The following is a 19,078-nucleotide window of genomic DNA, read 5'->3' on the forward strand; positions in this document are numbered from 1 at the left end:
TTAGGGGGGGGCTGGATCTAGGGGTGAACCTGATTGGATGTTCTTCGGGATCACACCTGCCTGTTCTTTGCTTAGGACCGGAAAGGTGTCTAGTACTGGGGCTGTTGATGGGCCAGGTTGGTTTGGGCTGGAGTGCTGGCCTGTCCTGCAAGAATTGACATGCTCCACTTCAGAGCCAACCATGGGGCTCATGTGCAATGAGTTATATATGTTTTCCACTTTGTTTTTGAAGAAAGTGGCTAACACATTGAGTTAGCCCCTTTCTTCAAAAACAAAGTCCTTGGAGGATTGATGTGTGAGGGTGCCATGCTCAATTGTGGTGAGTGAGGAAGAGAGACCGAAAGTGAAGAGGAAAAGAAGGGGTGGAGTAAGGGAGAAGCAGTAGGAAAAACAGAAACTAAAGAAAGGGGAGGGCAAAAATTAAGGAAAACAGTGATTCATAAACAGTTTTAGGCAGACAGACTTGATAGAGAAGGCAAGCAATAGTGAGAGAAAGGCGGTACGAAGAAGAAACGAGACTCAGAACAGAGACAAAAGAGTAAAGAGAATTAAGAGGGGAGAGTGCTGGAAAAAGAGGAGAAATAGAGAATGTCAATGAGATATAGTCTGTCCAGCTGGTGAGGATGGGACAGCCTTTTTGCCAAGAGGAACTCGCTACATATCTGGATTTATAATGGGTCAATAATTATCGCCTGCAAAAAGCAAGCATCTTAAACCTATATCAGTTTTATACTAGAGAAGTATGCCAAAAGTACTGTGACATCAAGCATTTTGTACCAACTATGAAACAGTTTGCTTGAGTTTGATCCTCTACTCGCCTCTGGGTGTTCTTTAAAATCTTACTCTATGATTGTTAGATTAGTATTGTTGGCCATATTTGCTTTAAAGGGACAATCTTGTAATCTAGCTTGGGTAATTTCTTTGGGTGGTAAACATTACCGCACTTGTAAATTGTAGAGTTTGATTCTTTTTTGAAAGCACATATCACTCACACAACACAACAGAGTCACACAGTTGGCTAAGCATTGCCACCTCAGCACAACATCCACATTGTTACCTGTAAACCATACCTCACAGCAAATTGACACATTAGACACTTTCCCTGAACTCATCACATAGAACAAGACACCAAAGCCTAAGAGTTGGCACCTCAGCTTCACATTCTGTCATCGACACTCATTAGAATCATTCTCAATATATATATATATAATATTATAGAGCAGAGTAGCATAGTGTGGAATAGCATAGAGTGGAGTGTTGTAGAATGAAATGTCATAAAGGGGAGTGGCATAGAGTGGAGTGGTGCAGACTATAGTGGTGCAGAGTTGAGTGATGTAGAAGTGAATAGCATAGCATGAAGTGTTCTAAAGTGGAGTGGCCTTGAGTGGAGTGGGGTAGACTGGCGTGTCAGAGAGTTAAGTAAAGTAGAATGGAGTGGCGTAGAGTCAAGTGGTGTAAAGTGCAAAAGCGTAGTGTGAAGTGGTGTGCTCTATAATAGAGTGGCGTACAGTAGAGTGCCATACTGTGGAGTAGTGTAGAGTGGAGTCTCCTATAGTGGCGTGGTGTACAGTGACGTGGTATACAGTGAAGAGGCGTAAAATAGAGAGGTGTACACTGGAATTGAATGGAGTGGACTGGAGTAGACAGGAGTGGTGTAGACTGGAATAGCATACAATGCAATGGCGTATAGGGGAGTGGCTTTGAGTGGAGTGCTGTAGACTGGTATAGTGTAGCATGGAGTGACGAAGAATGGAGTGGCTTGGAGTGGAGTTACATGGAGTGGAATAACGTAGAGTGGAATGATGCAGGGTCGAGTGGCGTGCAGTTGAGTTACATAGAGTGGAGTATTGTAAAGTGAAACAGAGTAGAGAGGAGTGGCACAGAGTCGAGTGGCATAGAGTCGGATGGGGTAGAGTAGAGTGGCACAGAGTGGAATGACAGACTGGAGTGGCGTAGAATAGAGTGGCGTAGAGAGGAGTGGCATAGAGGCAAATAGCATAGAGCAGAATGGCATAGAGAGGAGTGGCATAGAGTGCAGTTGAGTCTAGTTTAAACAGACGTAGGATGAAAGTGCCTGAATGGATGCAGATTCAATTTGGCAGAATATAGAATATGGGGTGGAAAGGGTAATTTTGGAAGTAGCTCTAAATTACTGAAGTGGGTTACAGTTATAAGTAAAAAAACAAAAGGTTATGTGTTGGGCCGCATATACTGCTGTAACTTCATGGTATACCCCACTATATGCCAATCACAAGGCCAAATGCCACTGGCAAGTGAGATGGCAGTGCAGCACAACGGACCCTAGAAAGCAATAGGGAGTGGACCGGGCTATGCACATTGACAACAGAGAACAGAGAGGAAAGATGCAACAGCCCACCCCAACCCTAAACTCTAAATATTCCATTGGCACCCAAAAACCCATACCCACCCTAAACCCTAAGAAATCCCTTACTACATAAAAACCCAGACCCACTCTAAATCCTAAAAAATCCAATATCACCCAAAAACACATATACACCCTAAACCCTAAAAATCCCTTGCCACCCAAAAACCAACACAAATGCTTAACCGTAACAAATCCCTCACCACCCAAATACCCATATCCACCCTAAATTTAAAAAAATCCATTCCCACCCAAAACAAACATTCCCACCCCACCCAAAATACCATCCCACCCTAAACCCCCAAAAAGCCTTTGCCACCCATAAACACATACACATTCTAAACCATAAAAAAACTACCACCCAAATACCAATACCCACCCCAAACCCGAAAGGTTCCCTTGCCACCCAAAACACATACCCACCCTAAACCTAAAAAATCCCCTTCCACCCAAAAACCCATACACACCCTAAAACCTAAAAAGCCCATATCACCTAAAAATCCATACCCAACCTAAAAGCTAAAAAATTCCCTTGCCACCCAAAAACCTATACACACCGTAAACCCTACAAAATCCCTTGCAACCAGAAATCCTACACCCACCCTAAATGCAAAAAAATCCCTTGCCACCCATAAACCCATATATTCCCTAAACCCTAAAACATCCCTTACCACTCAAAAACATACACCGACCCTAACCCCTAAAAATCCACTTACCACCCAAAAACCTATACCCACACTCAACCCTAAAAAAATCCTTGCCACGCAAAAACCCATATGCCCATAAACCTTAAAAAATCCCCTGCCACCAAAAACACATACAAACACTAAACCCTAAAAGATTCATCACCACCCAAAAACCCATAGCCACCCTAAACACTAGAGGTTCCCTTGCCACCCAAAACCATTGCCTACCCTAAACCCTAAAAAATCCCTTTCCACCCAAATATCCATACCCACTCTAAATCTAAAAATAGCAGACATCCAAATACCCATACCCACAGAAATCCCTAAGAGTTCCTTTGCACCAAAAAACCCATACCCACCCTAAACCCTAAAAAATCCCTTACCACTCAAAAACCCATACCCACCAAAACCCTAAAAATTCTCTTGCCACCCAAAATCCCATACAAATGCTAAACCCTAATAAATCATTATCGCCCAAAAAGCCATACCCAACCTAAACCCTAAAGGTTCCCTTACCACCCAAAACCCATACCCACTCTAAACCCTAAAAATTCCTTATTACACAAAAACCAACACCCACCCAAAACCTTAAAATCCCCTTGGCACCCAAAAACCCATACCCACCATAAATCCTACAAAATCCCTTGCCACCAAAAATACCACACCCAAATTAAATGATAAAAATGCCCTTGCCACCCATAAAACCCATACCCACCCTAAACCCTAAAAATCCCTAACCACTCAAAAACCTACACCCACCCTAAACCCTAAAATTTCCCTTGCGACCCAAAATTCATACCCACCCAAAACCCTAAAAAAAGCTCTTACCACCCAAAAACCTTTACCCACCACCTTAAACACTCAAAATCCCTTTCAACCAAAATACCCATACCCACCTTAAATCTAAAAAATTCTGTTCCCACCCAAAAACCCATACCCACCCAAAACCCCCCAAAATAACTTACCATCCAAAAATCCATACCCATCCTGAACCCTAAAAATTCTCTTGACACCCAAAAACCCATACCCACCCTAAAACCTCAAAATTCCCTTGCCACCAATACCCTCCGTAAACTCTAAGAAATCCCATATAACCTAAAAACCCATACCACCCTAAAACCTAAAAAATCCCCTATCACACAATCTCATACCCACCCTAAACCCTAAAAATTCCGATGCCACCAAAAACCCATACCCACCCTTATCCTTAAAAAAGCCCTTATCACCTAAAAAAACGTACCCACCTAAACCCTAGTAATTCCCTTGTGACCACAAATCCTACACCCACCCTAAACCCTAAGACAAACCTCATACCCCAAGAACCCATAACCATCGTAAACCCTAAAAATCCCTTTTCACTGAAAAACCCATACCCAACCTAAACCATAAAATTTCCCTTGCCCCCCCAAAATCCCACACTCACTCTAAACCTTAAAAACTATTTTGCCACCCAAAAACTCATACCCGCCCTAAAGCCTAAAAATCCCCTTGCCACCCAAAAACCTATACCCACCCTAAACCCTAAAAAAGCCCTGATCACCTAGAACCCTATACTCACCCTAAACCCTAAAAAACTCCTAACCACCCAAAAACCCATACCCACCCTAAACCTTAGAAACTCCCTTGGTACCCAAAAACCCAAACGCACCCTAAAACCTAAAAAAGCCCATATCACCAAAAACCCCATACCCAGCCTAAAACCTAAAAAATCCCTTACCACCCAAAAACCCATAACCACCCTAAACCCTACAGAATTCCCTTGCCACCCAAAAACCCATACCCAACCTAACCTTTAAAATTTCTTTGCCACCCAAAAACCCATACCCACCCTAAACCCTAAAAAAACCCTTATCACCTAAAAACCTATACTCACCCTAAACCCTAAAAAATACCTTACCACCAAAATCCCATACCCACCCTAAACCCCAGAAATTCCATTGCCACACAAACACATACCTACCCTAAGCTCTAAGACAAACCTCACAACCAAAAACCCATAACCACCCTAAACCCTAAAAATTTCTTATCACCAAACAACCCATACCCACCCTAAACCATAAAATTTCCCTTGCCCCCAAAAAACCCACACATAAAAATTATCTTGCCATCCAATAACCCATACACACTGTAAACCATACAAAACGTCTTCCCGCCAAAAATCCCACACCCATCCTAAACCACAAAAATACCCTTGCCACCCAAAGAACCCATACCCATCCTAAACCCTAAAAAAATCCTTACCACTCAAAAACCCACAGAAACACTAAACCCTAAAAGATTAATTACCACCCAAAAACCCATACCCACCCTAAGCCCTAAAGGTTCTCTTGTCACCCAAAACCTATGCCCACCTTAAACTTTAAAAATCCCTTACCACCCAAATACCCTTACACACCCTAAACCCTAAAAAAAACCCTTACCACCCTAAAACCTAAAATCACCCTTAACCCTAAAAATTCCTTTGCCACCCAAAAACCCATACCCACCCACCCTACACACAAAAAATCCCTTACGACCCAAAAACACATACCCACCAAAACCCTATAAAATTCACTTGCCATACAAATGCTAAACCCTAATAAAAGCATTATCGCCCCAAAACCCATACCCACCTTAAATCCCAAAGGCTCCCTTGCCACCCAAAACACATTCCCACCCTAAAACCTATAACGTTCCCTACCACCCAAAAACCCATACCCACCCTAAACTCTAAAAATTCACTTGCCACCCAAAAGCCCATATCCACCCTAAGACATAACTTACCACCCAAAAACCCATACCCACCCTAAACCATGAAATTGCCCTTGCCCCACAAAAACCCACACCCATCCAAAACCTTAAACATTCTCTTGCCACCCAAAAACAAATACCCACTGTAAATTCTACAAAATCCCTTGCCACTATAAATCCCATACCCATTTTAAAAGATAAAAATTCCCTTGCCACCCATAAACCCCACACCCAGCCTAAACCCTAAAAATCTGTTACCCCTCAAAGACCTACACCCATCCTAAACTCTAAGACAAACCTCACAACCCAAGAACCCATAACCATCGTAAACCCTAAAAATCCCTTCTCACTGAAAAACCCATACCCAACCTAAACCATAAAATTTCCCTTGCCCCCCCAAAACCCACACTCACTCTAAACCTTAAAAACTATTTTGCCACCCAAAAACCCATACCCGCCCTAAAGCCTAAAAATCCCCTTGCCACCCAAAAACCTATACCCACCCTAAACCCTAAAAAAGCCCTTATCACCTAAAACCCTATACTCACCCTAAACCCTAAAAAATCCTAACCACCCAAAAACCCATACCCACCCTAAACCTTAGAAAGTCCCTTGGTACCCAAAAACCCATACACACCCTTAAACCTAAAAAAGCCCATATCACCGAAAAACCCATACCCACCCGAAACCCTATAAAATTCACTTGCCATACAAATGCTAAACCCTAATAAAAGCATTATCGCCCCAAAACCCATACCCACCTTAAATCCTAAAGGCTCCCTTGCCACCCAAAACCCATTCACACCCTAAAACCTATAACGTTGCCTACCACCCAAAAACCCATACCCACCTTAAACTCTAAATATTCACTTGCCACCCAAAAACCCATATCCACCCTAAGACATAACTTACCACCCAAAAACCCATACACACACTAAACCATGAAATTGCCGTTGCCCCACAATAACCCACACCCATCCAAAACCTTAAAAATTCTCTTGCCACCCAAAACCCATACCCACCGTAAATTCTACAAAATCCCTTGCCACCAAAAATCCCATACCCATCTTAAAAGATAAAAATTCCCTTGCCGCCCATAAACCCCACACCCATCCTAAACCCTAAAAAATCTGTTACCCCTCAAAGACCTACACCCATCCTAAACCCTAAAAATTCAACTGCCACCCAAAAACTAATACCAAACTAAACCCGAAAATATCCCTAACCATTCAAAAACCCATACTCACCCTAAACCCTAAAAAATCCCTTGCTACTCTAAAACCAATACCCACCCTAAACAATTCCTTGCCACCCAAAAACCCATACAAACACTAAGCCCTAAAAGATTAATTACCACCCAAAAAACAATACCTACCCTAAACCCTAAAGGTTCCCTTGCTACCCAAAACCCATACCCACCCTGAAACCTAAGGCAAACCTTACAGCCCAAAAACCCATAACCACCTTAAACCCTAATAATTTCTTATCACCGAAACACCCATATTCACCCTAAACCATAAAATTTCCCTTGCCCCAAAACACCCACCCTAAAACTTAAAAATACTCTTGTCACCCAATAACCCATATACACTGTAAACCATACAAAATTCCTTCCCACCAAGAATCCCACACCCATTCTAAGCAATAAAAATACCCTTGCCACCCAAAAAACCCATACCCATCCTAATCTCTAAAAAATCCCTTACCACTCAAAAACCCACACAAACACTAAAACCTAAAAGATCAATTACCACCCAAAAACCCATACACACCGTAAGCCCTAAAGTTTCCCTTGCCACCCAAAACCTATGCCCACCCTAAAACATTCCCTTCCCACCCAAATACCCATACACACCCTAAACCCTAAAAAAATCACTTACCACTAAAAACCCGTACCCCAAACCCTAAATATTCTCTTGCCAACCAAAAACCCAAACAAATGCTAAACCCTAAAAAATCCCTTGCCACCCAAAAACCCATACCTTGATAAAATCATTATCGCCCAAAAACCCATACCCAACCTAAATCCTAAAGGTTCCATTGCCACCTAAAATCCCATACCCACCCTAAACCATAACATTTCCCTTGCCCCAAAAAAGCCCACACCCACCCAAAACCGTAAAAATTCCATTGTCACCCAAAAACCTACACCCACCATAATTCTTACAAAATCCATTGCCACCAAAAATCCCACACCCATCTTAAATGATAAAAATTCCCTTGCCATCCATAAAACCCATACCCACCCTAAACCCTAAAAAAAACCCTCACCACACAAAAATCATCCCCATCCTAAATCCTAACAAAGCTCTTACCACCCAAAAGCCTATACCCACCCTAAACCCTAAAAAGAAATCCCTTTCCACCCAAATATCCCTACCCACCCTAAATCTAAAAAGTTCAGTTGTCACCCAAAAACCCATACCCACCCTTAACCCTGAAAAATACCTTGCCACCCAAAAATCCATACCCACCCTGAACCCTAAAAATTCATTTGCCACCCAAAAACCCATACTCACCCTAAACCCTAAAAATTCCCATGCCACCCAAAAACCCATACCCACCCTAAAACCTAAAAAATCACATCACCTAAAAACCTATACTCACCCTAAACCCTAAAAAATACCTTACCACCCAAAAGCCCATACACACGCTATACCCTAAAAAATCCTGTGCCACCCAAAAACCCATACCCATCCTAAACCCTAAAAAGCTTCTATCACCTAAACCCTATATTCAAACTAAACCTTACCATCAAAAATCCATACCCACCCTATACCCTAGAAATTCCCTTGCCACCCAAAAACCTATAACCACCCTAAATCCTAAAAATTCCCTTGCCACCTAAAAACCAATACCCACCCTAAACCCTAAAAATGCCCTTGCCACCCAAAAAACCCATACCCACCCTAAACCCTAAAAAATCCCTTACAACTCAAAATCCTATACCCACCCTAAACCCTAAAAATTCAATTGCCACCAAAAAACCTATACCCACCCTAAACCCTAAAATATCCCTTACCATTCCAAAACCCATACTATGTCTATAATCACACACTATCTCTGTGGGGACCTCAACATCTCTATAATCACACACTATCTCTGTGGGGACCTGGGCATGTCTATAATGGCACCAGGGTCCTAGGACCATAACACTCCTACAGACCCGTTTTTTTTACAATTTTTAATAACCCAGACAGACCCAAGAATAAAGGGACACCAGGGGTCTGCCTGAGGTTTCTTAATCTTTAACCCCCCCCAACCTTCATTTATCCAAAGAGCTCCCAACACTGTGGTCGAGCCCACCCCGACTTGTAGGAGTCGGGGTGAGCAAATGATGAAGCATGACACCACTAGGGTGTGTGAGGGTAATTAAATAAATGTTAAGGTTCCCCTCCCAACATTTATTGTTGAGTTAGGTACAACCTTTCACTATAGAGGCCCCCTATTTCCTCTTCCTTCCCCTATTTTTGCCTAGTTATCTTCCTTGTTTCCCGCGTGCAGTTAGTTAACTAACACCACTGACCACTAATTGGTCTAATGGAGTATTTTTTGTGATTAAAACATGTCTATAATCACACACATTCTCTTTGGCGACCGTGGTAATACTATAGTCACACACTATCTCTTTGGGGACCTGGGCATGTCTATAATCACACACATTCTCTTTGGCGACCGTGGTAGTACTATAGTCACACACCATCTCTGTAGGGACTTGAGCATTTCTGTCATTACTCGCAAGCTCTGTTTTGGCTTGAGCATCATCAGCTCAGAAAAGTAGTAAAGTTAGACTTTTGGTCTAAGTTTACATTTGTGAAACTGAAAAGTAGAAAAGTTAGATTTTGTCTCTAAGTTTACCTTTGTGAATCAGGCCCTATTTTAATGATGACTTAAAAACAATCATGTTCATGCACTATCTTTGTGGGTACTTAAACAATTACTATAATAAAACACTATCTTTGTGGGGGCTTGAAAAAAACCTATAATAAAACTATCTTTGTGGGGACTTGAACATCACTATAAAAACATACCATCTCTGTGGGGACTTGAGCAGTCCTGTAACTAAACGCAAGCTCTGTTTCGACTTGAAGCACCAGGGGATGACATGAGGCACAGGGTCAAGACTGATTTGCATATAGCTGTGTCTGAACTGGGGTGGCGAAGTGAGCTAAAGAACGATGATAGATTCAACCCAGATCTGTGACTGGGGGTGAGTGAGTGAAAAGTTTCAGTGCTCCGTCCATCATCTCCTTGTGTTTGCTTTGTTTGCCCTAAGTTGGCAGGGTATGCCCAGACGTGGGTCGCTTGCTCACTTTGCCACTGGATTCAAGCTAGCTTGGCTGATGAGGGGATGTTACCCCGAAACCGGTCCCAGGATGCTTGTTTCCGGTCCACGGAAGACCTGGCTTGGCAGTTCGGGCTGGACAGTTCCCATGAGGCACAGGGTCAAGACTGATTTGCATATAGCTGGGTCTGAACTGGGGTGGGGAAGTGAGCTAAAGAACAATGATAGATTCAATCCAGATCTGTGACTGGGGGTGAGTGACTGAAAAGTTTATGCACTCCGTCCATCATCTCCTTGTGTTTGCTTCAACTTGAACATCATCAGCTTTACATTCTCTGTATGGGGCTTTGTGAATACTGAAAAGTAGTAAAGTTAAACTTTTTGTCTAAGTTTACCTTCGTAAATTGGACCCTATTTTAATGAGGACTTAAAAACAATCACCTTCATGCACTATCTCTGTGGGGACTTAAACATTGCCATAATAACACACTCTCTTTGTGGGGACTTGAACTACACTGTAATAACACACTCTCTTTGTGGGGACTTGAACTACACTGTAATAACACACTCTCTTTGTGGGGACTTGAACTACACTGTAATAACACACTATCTTTGTGGGAACTTGAACTACACTGTAATAACACACTATCTTTGTGGGGACTTGAACTACACTGTAATAACACACTCTCTTTGTGGGGACTTGAACTACACTGTAATAACACACTATCTTTGTGGGGACTTGAACTACACTGTAATAACACACTATCTTTGTGGGGACTTGTACATCTGTATGATAACACACTATCTTTGTGGGGACTTAAACATCGCTATAATAACATGCCATCTCTGTGGGGACTTGAGCATTCCTATAACTACACACAGCCTCTGTGTGGACTTGAACATCATGAGCTTCATGGTCTTTGTAATGGGATTTTAGCTTTGAATGTACACACTATTTCTATGGAGACTTAAACACAATGATCTTCACCCACTATCTCTGTGGGGACTTAAACATCTATTTTAGCAAAAATGTAAGCAGCTAATGAAGCTCCGAGTTCCACTTGACCATATTCCTTGGTTCCATATGTTAATTTCTATGTGTTAGTTCCCGAATCTCCTAAGATTTTAAGCACTAATAAATAGGTCACATACAGCTTCAAGTGTTTTTCATTAAGCATAATAAGATATTTTCTGACACATTAACATAACATATATGAATAGATTATAATGTTGTTGGTGTAGTTTGTTCATAAAATAAACATTTAGCCATCTGCCTTCGACTGTATTCAATCACAAATAGTGTTACGGACTAGGTCCCCACAAGGATGGTAGCACGTGTTCAAGTCCCCACAAGGATGGTGCTGTGCGCAGGATTAAATAACAATATATTTGCAAATTTTAAGCAGGATCCTGTTTCATGAATTTTTTCTTAACATTTTTCTGTTATCAGTGTGTTTTAAAAACATTGGGAAAGGTTAGTCCCCACAAGGCAGGTATTCACACATAGTCCCCACAAGGATGGTAACACATGTATGTGTGTGTGTGTGTGTGTGTGTGTGTGTGTGTGTGTGTGTGTGTGTGTGTGTGTGTGTGTGTGTGTGTGTGTGTGTGTGTGTGTGTGTGTGTGTGTGTGTGTGTGTGTGTGTGTGTGTGTGTGTGTGTGTGTGTGTGTGTGTGTGTGTGTGTATTCATGCAGAAAAGACGAGCCACTCCAGTTTAGTATTGCGGGTTTATTTGGCAGAAAAACGACGCGTTTCCATCTCAGCCGAGATCTTGGTCATATATATTATTGGCTAATATATTCTACTAGGAAGCAGAGCTGCATTAGTTTTACTCTTAACCAGTCCCTTTAGTGCAGTACCAGTGTAAAGTAAATGAAAAGGTTTGCCATGTAAATCGATACTGCGATCCTTCAGATGCAGAGTGCATCCAGAGTATGTTCAAATGGAGGTTGCTATTTACCACATCCCACAAATACCAGTACACCAGGATGAGGTATTTTGGACTGAGATAAATCATTCCTGTTTTGATTTTTAGGCCTTGGAAATAAGGCATAACTTAATGGGTCAGTATTTATTTTACAGGAATAATGCATGTTCAGCCTTTTTAATGGTTTTTTCCCCCCCAATAAATTTTGGTGGGGAGGGGGACCCAATATTAGTCACACAACTTACAATTTTGATCCCTGTGCAAAGCCCTGTGTGTGCAGAGATCTGACTGTATTGTAACATTTATGTTGTGCTTACTTTCCCTATGTGGGACGCTGAATCATTTACCTAATTAGGTAGCAACCTATTCTGTAGGGCGTGTGGTTGGAAGTGTGTTGTCTTTTGACTCTATGTAGAAAGTGTTTCCATGTTGTGCATGATGTCCACCAAGTTTCGGTTATCTTGTTATGGGACGCAGCGCTTACTATTGTGATGGGATAAGATGTATGAGAGAATAATTCTAGGCTGTTGAGGATGTGAGCCCTTTCAAAGTACATTGACCCGGATGTGTTCGATAGAGCAGGGAGGCTGCCTGTCTTTTAAATGATTTTAATTTAAATGCGCCTGCATCAATTTGAACTTTCAAACAATTGAGTAAGTATTGCCAATGTTGAAAACATCGATACTCTCAGTAAAGCTGAAACTCACAGTGCAGTTTATTTTAGAAAGGTCTCATATCCTCAACAGCCTAGAATTTTAAGTATAAATGCTGGTGGCTCTATCGCACAAAAAATAAGTACTATATATTAACACAAAGGTCAACTATATCATTTCCGGATGAGTTTTTTTGCCTTCCGTTTCAGAGTAATCAAGTCATTCAAGTTATTTAAATCTTGGAGAGGTTCTGACTATCATGAACCTCAATAGACCTTTTATGGAAACTTTGTCCTGAAGGAGGTGAAGGAATTTGTTTTCACTGAAATGCCGGGTCGACTCTTTAAGTTTTCTTTGTCTTATTTTAATGTGGAATCATATATGTCTCGAACATATGTAGTGTAACTTCTCGCTTGAGAAGATGTTTTTAATTATGTGTGAATTGTAATGTCTATCCCGTTTTGCACAGATCTTTTTATAAAATAAATAAAGTTTTTATTTACATATTGGGTATATACTTATTGTAATTTGTTAAAATAATTTAGTACACACTGGTATATCTTATGTTTTTGCTTATGATATTGAATGTATTGGTCTACAGTTACATCTAGGTCTGGTTATAGCACATGATCCATATTGAGGCAGGCTCTTAAATTCTAAGAAGTTGAGACAGGCTCTGAGCAATAAGCCCAGAGACATGGTAGTGGTAAAAGGTCTTCGCATAGCATATAAGGCGGCGTTAGCAACTCACAAGTCCACCTTGAAGGAGGAGGCCTTGTCTGACCTAGTGGAGGCAAGTACATTGCCAAACAGTTCTAAGTTTTGGGCTATAATTAATAGTCCATTTCTCTCAGAAGAGAATGCTCACTTACTGGACGCCCACATCACGGAGGATGATTGGGTACATCATTTCGAGGGCATCTTTCAGCCGGATTCCACGCCTATCGAGGGACGGGATAGGGTGGAAGGCAAGGCGGATCTTGTATTTTCTGAAACAGAGGTGAGAGCGCGCATACTAGCCCTGAATAATAGAAAGGCCCCGGAGTCAGACGGGATCCCGTCTGATCTCTATATTGCATACTTGGGCACCCGTCCTCACTGCTGTTATCAACGCCTCAGTCCGGGTTGGCGGCCCCGATTCCTGGGCTTTATCGACTAAAGTCGCGATATTTAAAAAGGGTGATCGAGACAGCACCTCATGTTATAGGCCCATTTCCCTTCTGGACTCTGTGGTGAAGGTGGTGGGCCGCATGATTCTTGACAGACTGGTATCCTGGGCAGATGAAAGCAATTTTTTATCTGAGAATCAAAACTACTTTCGCCCCGGTCGATCTACTGTGGAGCAGTGTCTAAATTTGTATCTTGTCTTGAACAAGTATATGGTGGCTCGTGCCTGCCCTATTTACCTAGCCTTTATGGACCTGTCCTCAGCCTTCGACTGTATGAACAGGTCCAAGCTATGGCAGTTGATGTCATCCCTCTGCATTGACATTAACATCATTTTGTTCTTGAGGGATCTTCATCGAGATTCCAGGGCTGTAGTACGTTACTCTAAGCACTTGAAAGTGTCCCGCCAGTTTAACACCAAGAGGAGGGTGCACCAGGGGTGTATCTTCGCACCTTTCCTTTTCAATCTATATATCAATTCTCTAGAGAAGGCCCTGCTAGCAACAAAAGCAGACACCCCCCCCCCCCAGGTAGGCAAGCGTTGTCTCCCGGTCCTCTTATATGTGGACTATGCAGTCCTCCTGGCGAGGACTTAAAGGGGCTTACAACTTCTCCTCAATTCTTTAGCCTCTTTTATGGAGGAGCTGGATTTGTCAGTGAATCATTCTAAACCATATATCCTGCAAATGGGGCCGCAGCCCACTTTTAAATTAGTATGTTCGCCAATACCTAAAACAAATGTTTTTTTCCTTTTTGTGAGTAGTGTTTGACGACTCCGTGAGCTGGTGCCCCTTGCTTAATCGTAAGAAAGGAGACCTAGTGAAAGCCTCTGCAGCCGTTTTAAACTTTGCCAGTAGAGTGGGAGGGAAACCAATAGGGGCCCCTTTGAAGATTTACCAAGCAAAATGCATCTCAAAGGTCAGTTATGGGAGTGAGAGATGGGGTCCCATTGAGCTTGGGGCTGTGCAGAGTACTGAGAACTCATTCTTGCGAAGAGTTCTCTCTGTTCCGCAGTGTACTCCATCTTATGTTGTTCATGAGGAACTGGGTACGTCTTTTCTTGCTGATGACCTGGCCTTCCGCCCTTTGGCCTTGTGGCTCAGGATTTGGTCCAAGCAAAAGAATACACTTAGTAAAGACGTCATACGGATCTGTCTCTCTCTCTTGATCATGCCTCACGTATTCGCTTGTTCCAGTACATAAGAGTTTGCCTCGCCAGGTTAGGAAGAGCAGATCTTTACATGAACCTAGAGGGAATTCAAAAAAGGGACCTCGTTTGGGCTAAGGAGGTTTTTCTAACACGTCAATGTGATGAAGAGGGTATAGAGCTGTGTTAACCCAGAGTGCGAAAGAACGTCGTATTGAAAACTGTGCCAACAGCTGAACCTTACCTTCTAAGGCTTTAAAGCATTTACAACTGTTTCTTTTTGACAAGGTTTTCGGCTCGATCTCTTCCACTACCTATTGGCACACCCCCAAGGTTCCCATAGAGGTCAGTGCCTTATGCCCTGTAGCTGCGACAGAGAGTCTCCTCAGGACATGATGCACTTTTAATGTTTTGCACTTTCTATGTTGTACCCAGAAAGCTATTTATTATTCCCATTTTTAAAAAAACAGGTTTTAGGAGGGTGAGACCAGCTTTTATCTTTTTACAACTTTTATCTAGTGATACCGTTTTGCACACTCTTAACTTTTTACGGGTCGCCATTAGACTTTGGTAAAGCTGCAATTAACACTTGTATTGAAAATCATGTATTTTTATTCTGTTTTGATTACCCGGATGTTATCACCTCTGCCACTTTGTAACTCAAATAGAAAGATGGTATATCGCAGGTTGTTTGACTTTTATGGTTTATCTTTAAAGCCGAATAAAGTTTGTTGATGATGATGATGATGATGATGACTGCTGAGTGTTTTAGTAATAGTATTTGTGAGGCCCTGGAAGGTTATGTAGGAATTTAAATTACTATATCCTAATCAGGCTAGTACAGGTCATCCTTTCTTAACTTACCTGGTCATAGAACTTAGCATTTGCCAACAAGAGGAGTGTGTGTGAGCCGTTGCATTTCTGTGGACTGTAGATTTTACCTAAAGGAGTGATTATTTTTCCGGGTTCTAGCTCTGCATTATAGAATGGTGTAATTATCTTGGAAACAACCAAGTTTTCACTTGTCTTCTGAACTTTAAATGCTCCCTCCGATTACCAAAAGACATAGTAAAGTGGTAACAAAACGACCTAAGTGGCAGATGGTTAAATCCACTGATTTATGGTTTCTGGCTGTCATTGTTAGGAGACTATATTTGGAGCAGCGTAAAGGCTGAAGTCTATAATAAGTCTGATGTAGTGTAAAATGCTTACCATTGCTCTTAAACAAGCCAGCACATTCATACATTAAGTGTTTTTTTATTGCAGTCCCAACACGAAAATGATGAAATTCAAAAAAGGTGACAGCGTTGGTCTGAGACTGGCCGGTGGAAATGATGTTGGGATCTTTGTTGCCGGACTCCAAGATGGCAGTGCTGCACAGTTGGAGGGTCTGCAGGAGGGGGATCAGCTACTTAAGGTAAGTGTCTCTTTTATGAGGAGGGGAATCAGTTTAGCTCTTCGTATACTGACCTCAAGATTTGTATTTATTCTGAGGACTTTATAGAATTTTATAACTTTATAATGAATCCTTAATCATACAGCCTTACTTGTAGTTTGTGATTTTTTAGTTTATAAGGCAGGATGTTTGATAATCAATGTGCTTCTTAATATAAATGATTTGGTTTGAAAGACTTTTAGACACAGATGTAGACATTTAGTAATTCTTTTAACTCTGACTCAGGTGAACGACCAGGACTTTCGGTGCATCATTCGGGAAGACGCAGTGCTCTATCTGTTGGAGATTCCAAAAGGCGAAGATGTGACCATTTTGTCCCAAAATAGATATGATGGTAAGCATGCTTTGAAAACCAGTCAAGCTATTTTTTTCCTTCCATTGTTAATGTGTTCCTATTTTCATGCTGCATATCGATCCCTGCTAATGATGCAAAATACATTTAAATGTATGAAGGGGCTATTTTGATGGTTCAACACTGAAATCCATTCTGATTTCAAAGTGTTTACAAAGAAATGTTAAATGTATTCACAGATAAAGAACCACCAGTCTTCAAATCTGTCGTATATGCTTGTTTACAATATTGAAGCTCTGCTCATAGTACTTGTAGTTATTCAATCTTTTGGTGGCCTTTCTCTGTGCCATCTGAGATCTGCCTACTTCTTTCTGGAGATTTGGCCTCTCCATTGAATGCACTACTCTAAGGTAGGCTTTAATAATCACGTGTACATTGATACTGCCTCCCTTTCTGCTGGTTGTAGCTTTCAGTTTCACATCTACATTGCCCTAGATTTCCATAAAGAGATATCCGATTAATTATCCGCACTGAGTTTGGTAAATCCTAGTACATAGGAATGTTGAGAACTCCGTTGCAGGCATTGGAATGCCAGTAATGGCAAGTGTAGACCTAAACGTTCTGCTCCAACATTCCATTGTTTGTCTTTATTTTTCTCCCTGTCTAGCGTACAACGTGATACCCTTGTTGAGTGGAATCTTCCAGCAGCCCTTCTATTGTGTGCCATCCCAGTCCTTAAATCTCACCCTCATTATAGGCCCTCATTTACACGTTCCATCAGGTTCTTTCCCCTAAGTATGCTGCACCCTAAATATGCTATTTCAGTAATGTTAAACGTAGTATGCCACATCCTAGCCCACCAGTTCCTATATTAATAATTTCCGTGGACCCCCACTGAATGAAATTTTGAAAGCCAGAGACCCTGGTCTGAGCAATGTCTATAATTTGAACCTCAAAACAACGCACAAAAATATAGCAACAAGTAAACCTCAAACAAATTATACAATATTTTAATTTGTTCCCATAGAGAAATATGCAAAAATCGGAATGTTATTTTTAATGTTGGAACTTTTCCTAATTTAGTTTTATTTCCAAAATTATGAAGCCACATAGACTCTAGTATATTTACCTTTTTTGCTCTTAGTTCATGCTTTATTTTTGTCAGCGGTTAAGAGTGCTTCAGTCGAGATCACCAATCGTCCATTCTAGCTTCCATTTGCTGGACTTAGGCTGCTCCCATGGATTAAGATACGAAGATACCAACTTAACTTTCACCCTCCAATTTCAAATTCCTTCGCATTTTACAGATCGTTTTAAAGTTTTATGCTTTTTAAGTATATACACTTTTTTAATTGCTAATACTATTTAACTTTTAAACAGTTTTGTACTGCCTGAGTAGGTGTCGCGAACCCCAAATTAAAAAAGTCTGTCCTAGACCACTTTTTAAATTGCAACATATATTTTTCTCCCTCTTGGATCGCACCCCTACGACAGTGCTTCATGGTAATTGCAAAAAGTATATGCCACCCTCCAGGTTCTGTGCAATGTCTGCTGCTAAGAGAAATGAGCCCACATATAATCATCTTTATTATGATTAGGCCCTACCTACCAGCACCTTCTGTTGCCTCTCACAGAAAGAATCCCTAACACAGATTATCATCTGGGTGGGGTCCCACCCCAGGGCTGTTCAACTTATGAGTGAGTTTTTGCAGAACAATTTTAAACTATGTATTAAAGTCTTAAGTATATCACATCCATTGCTCTGCATTAATCATTTTTTCTTGTGACCAAATCAAAATACTCCGATATGTGTCAGGTACACAAAAAGAGGATACACTGAAGGACTCTGATAAAAACTCGAACTAATGGTTGTTTTGCAGCTTGCTCCTAAATGAAAGCAAGAGCACAAATTGCTGTTCTGGCTATATCACTTAAAGTAGTGATTCTTAACATTTTGACTTCTGTGGACCACCCAATAATCATTACTGTAACAAAGCGACCCCACTGGACCATTATTGGAATCCGAGGACCCCCACTGAGTCATTACTGGAAGCCAGGGATCGAGGCATAAACATTTTCGATGATTTGAAGTGCAAAAAAATGCATAGCAAAAACAGCATTCACCAAACAAATACATAAATGATTAAATATTATATTTAATTCACAAAGAAATATAAAAATTGTTTTAATTTTAATGCGAAGGCAGGAGCTTTTGTAAATTCAATTTAGGCCACTCATCATCCACATTATATTATGTTTGATGCACTTCCACTGCTCCCACGAATCAATGTGACGACACTAACATAATTTTTTGCCTCAAATTCAAATTCTTTCACATTTACAGAACGTT

General features: G+C 41.3%; 1 protein-coding gene across 4 annotated transcripts in view; it reads left to right on the top strand.

Moving 5' to 3' along the window:
- TJP2 (tight junction protein 2) overlaps positions 1-19,078 on the top strand; it is a 533,564-nt gene that overhangs the window by 413,061 nt on the left and 101,425 nt on the right. For all 4 annotated transcript variants that reach the window (XM_085632998.1, XM_085632999.1, XM_085632996.1 and 1 more), the window contains 2 exons: positions 16,247-16,397; positions 16,662-16,770. In XM_085632998.1, the coding sequence (XP_085489124.1) occupies positions 16,247-16,397; positions 16,662-16,770 (260 nt within the window). The remainder of the gene's footprint in view (positions 1-16,246; positions 16,398-16,661; positions 16,771-19,078) is intronic.

Source organism: Triturus cristatus, chromosome 2_1 (assembly GCF_964204655.1).
Source record: "Triturus cristatus chromosome 2_1, aTriCri1.1, whole genome shotgun sequence".
NCBI lineage: Eukaryota > Metazoa > Chordata > Amphibia > Caudata > Salamandridae > Triturus > Triturus cristatus.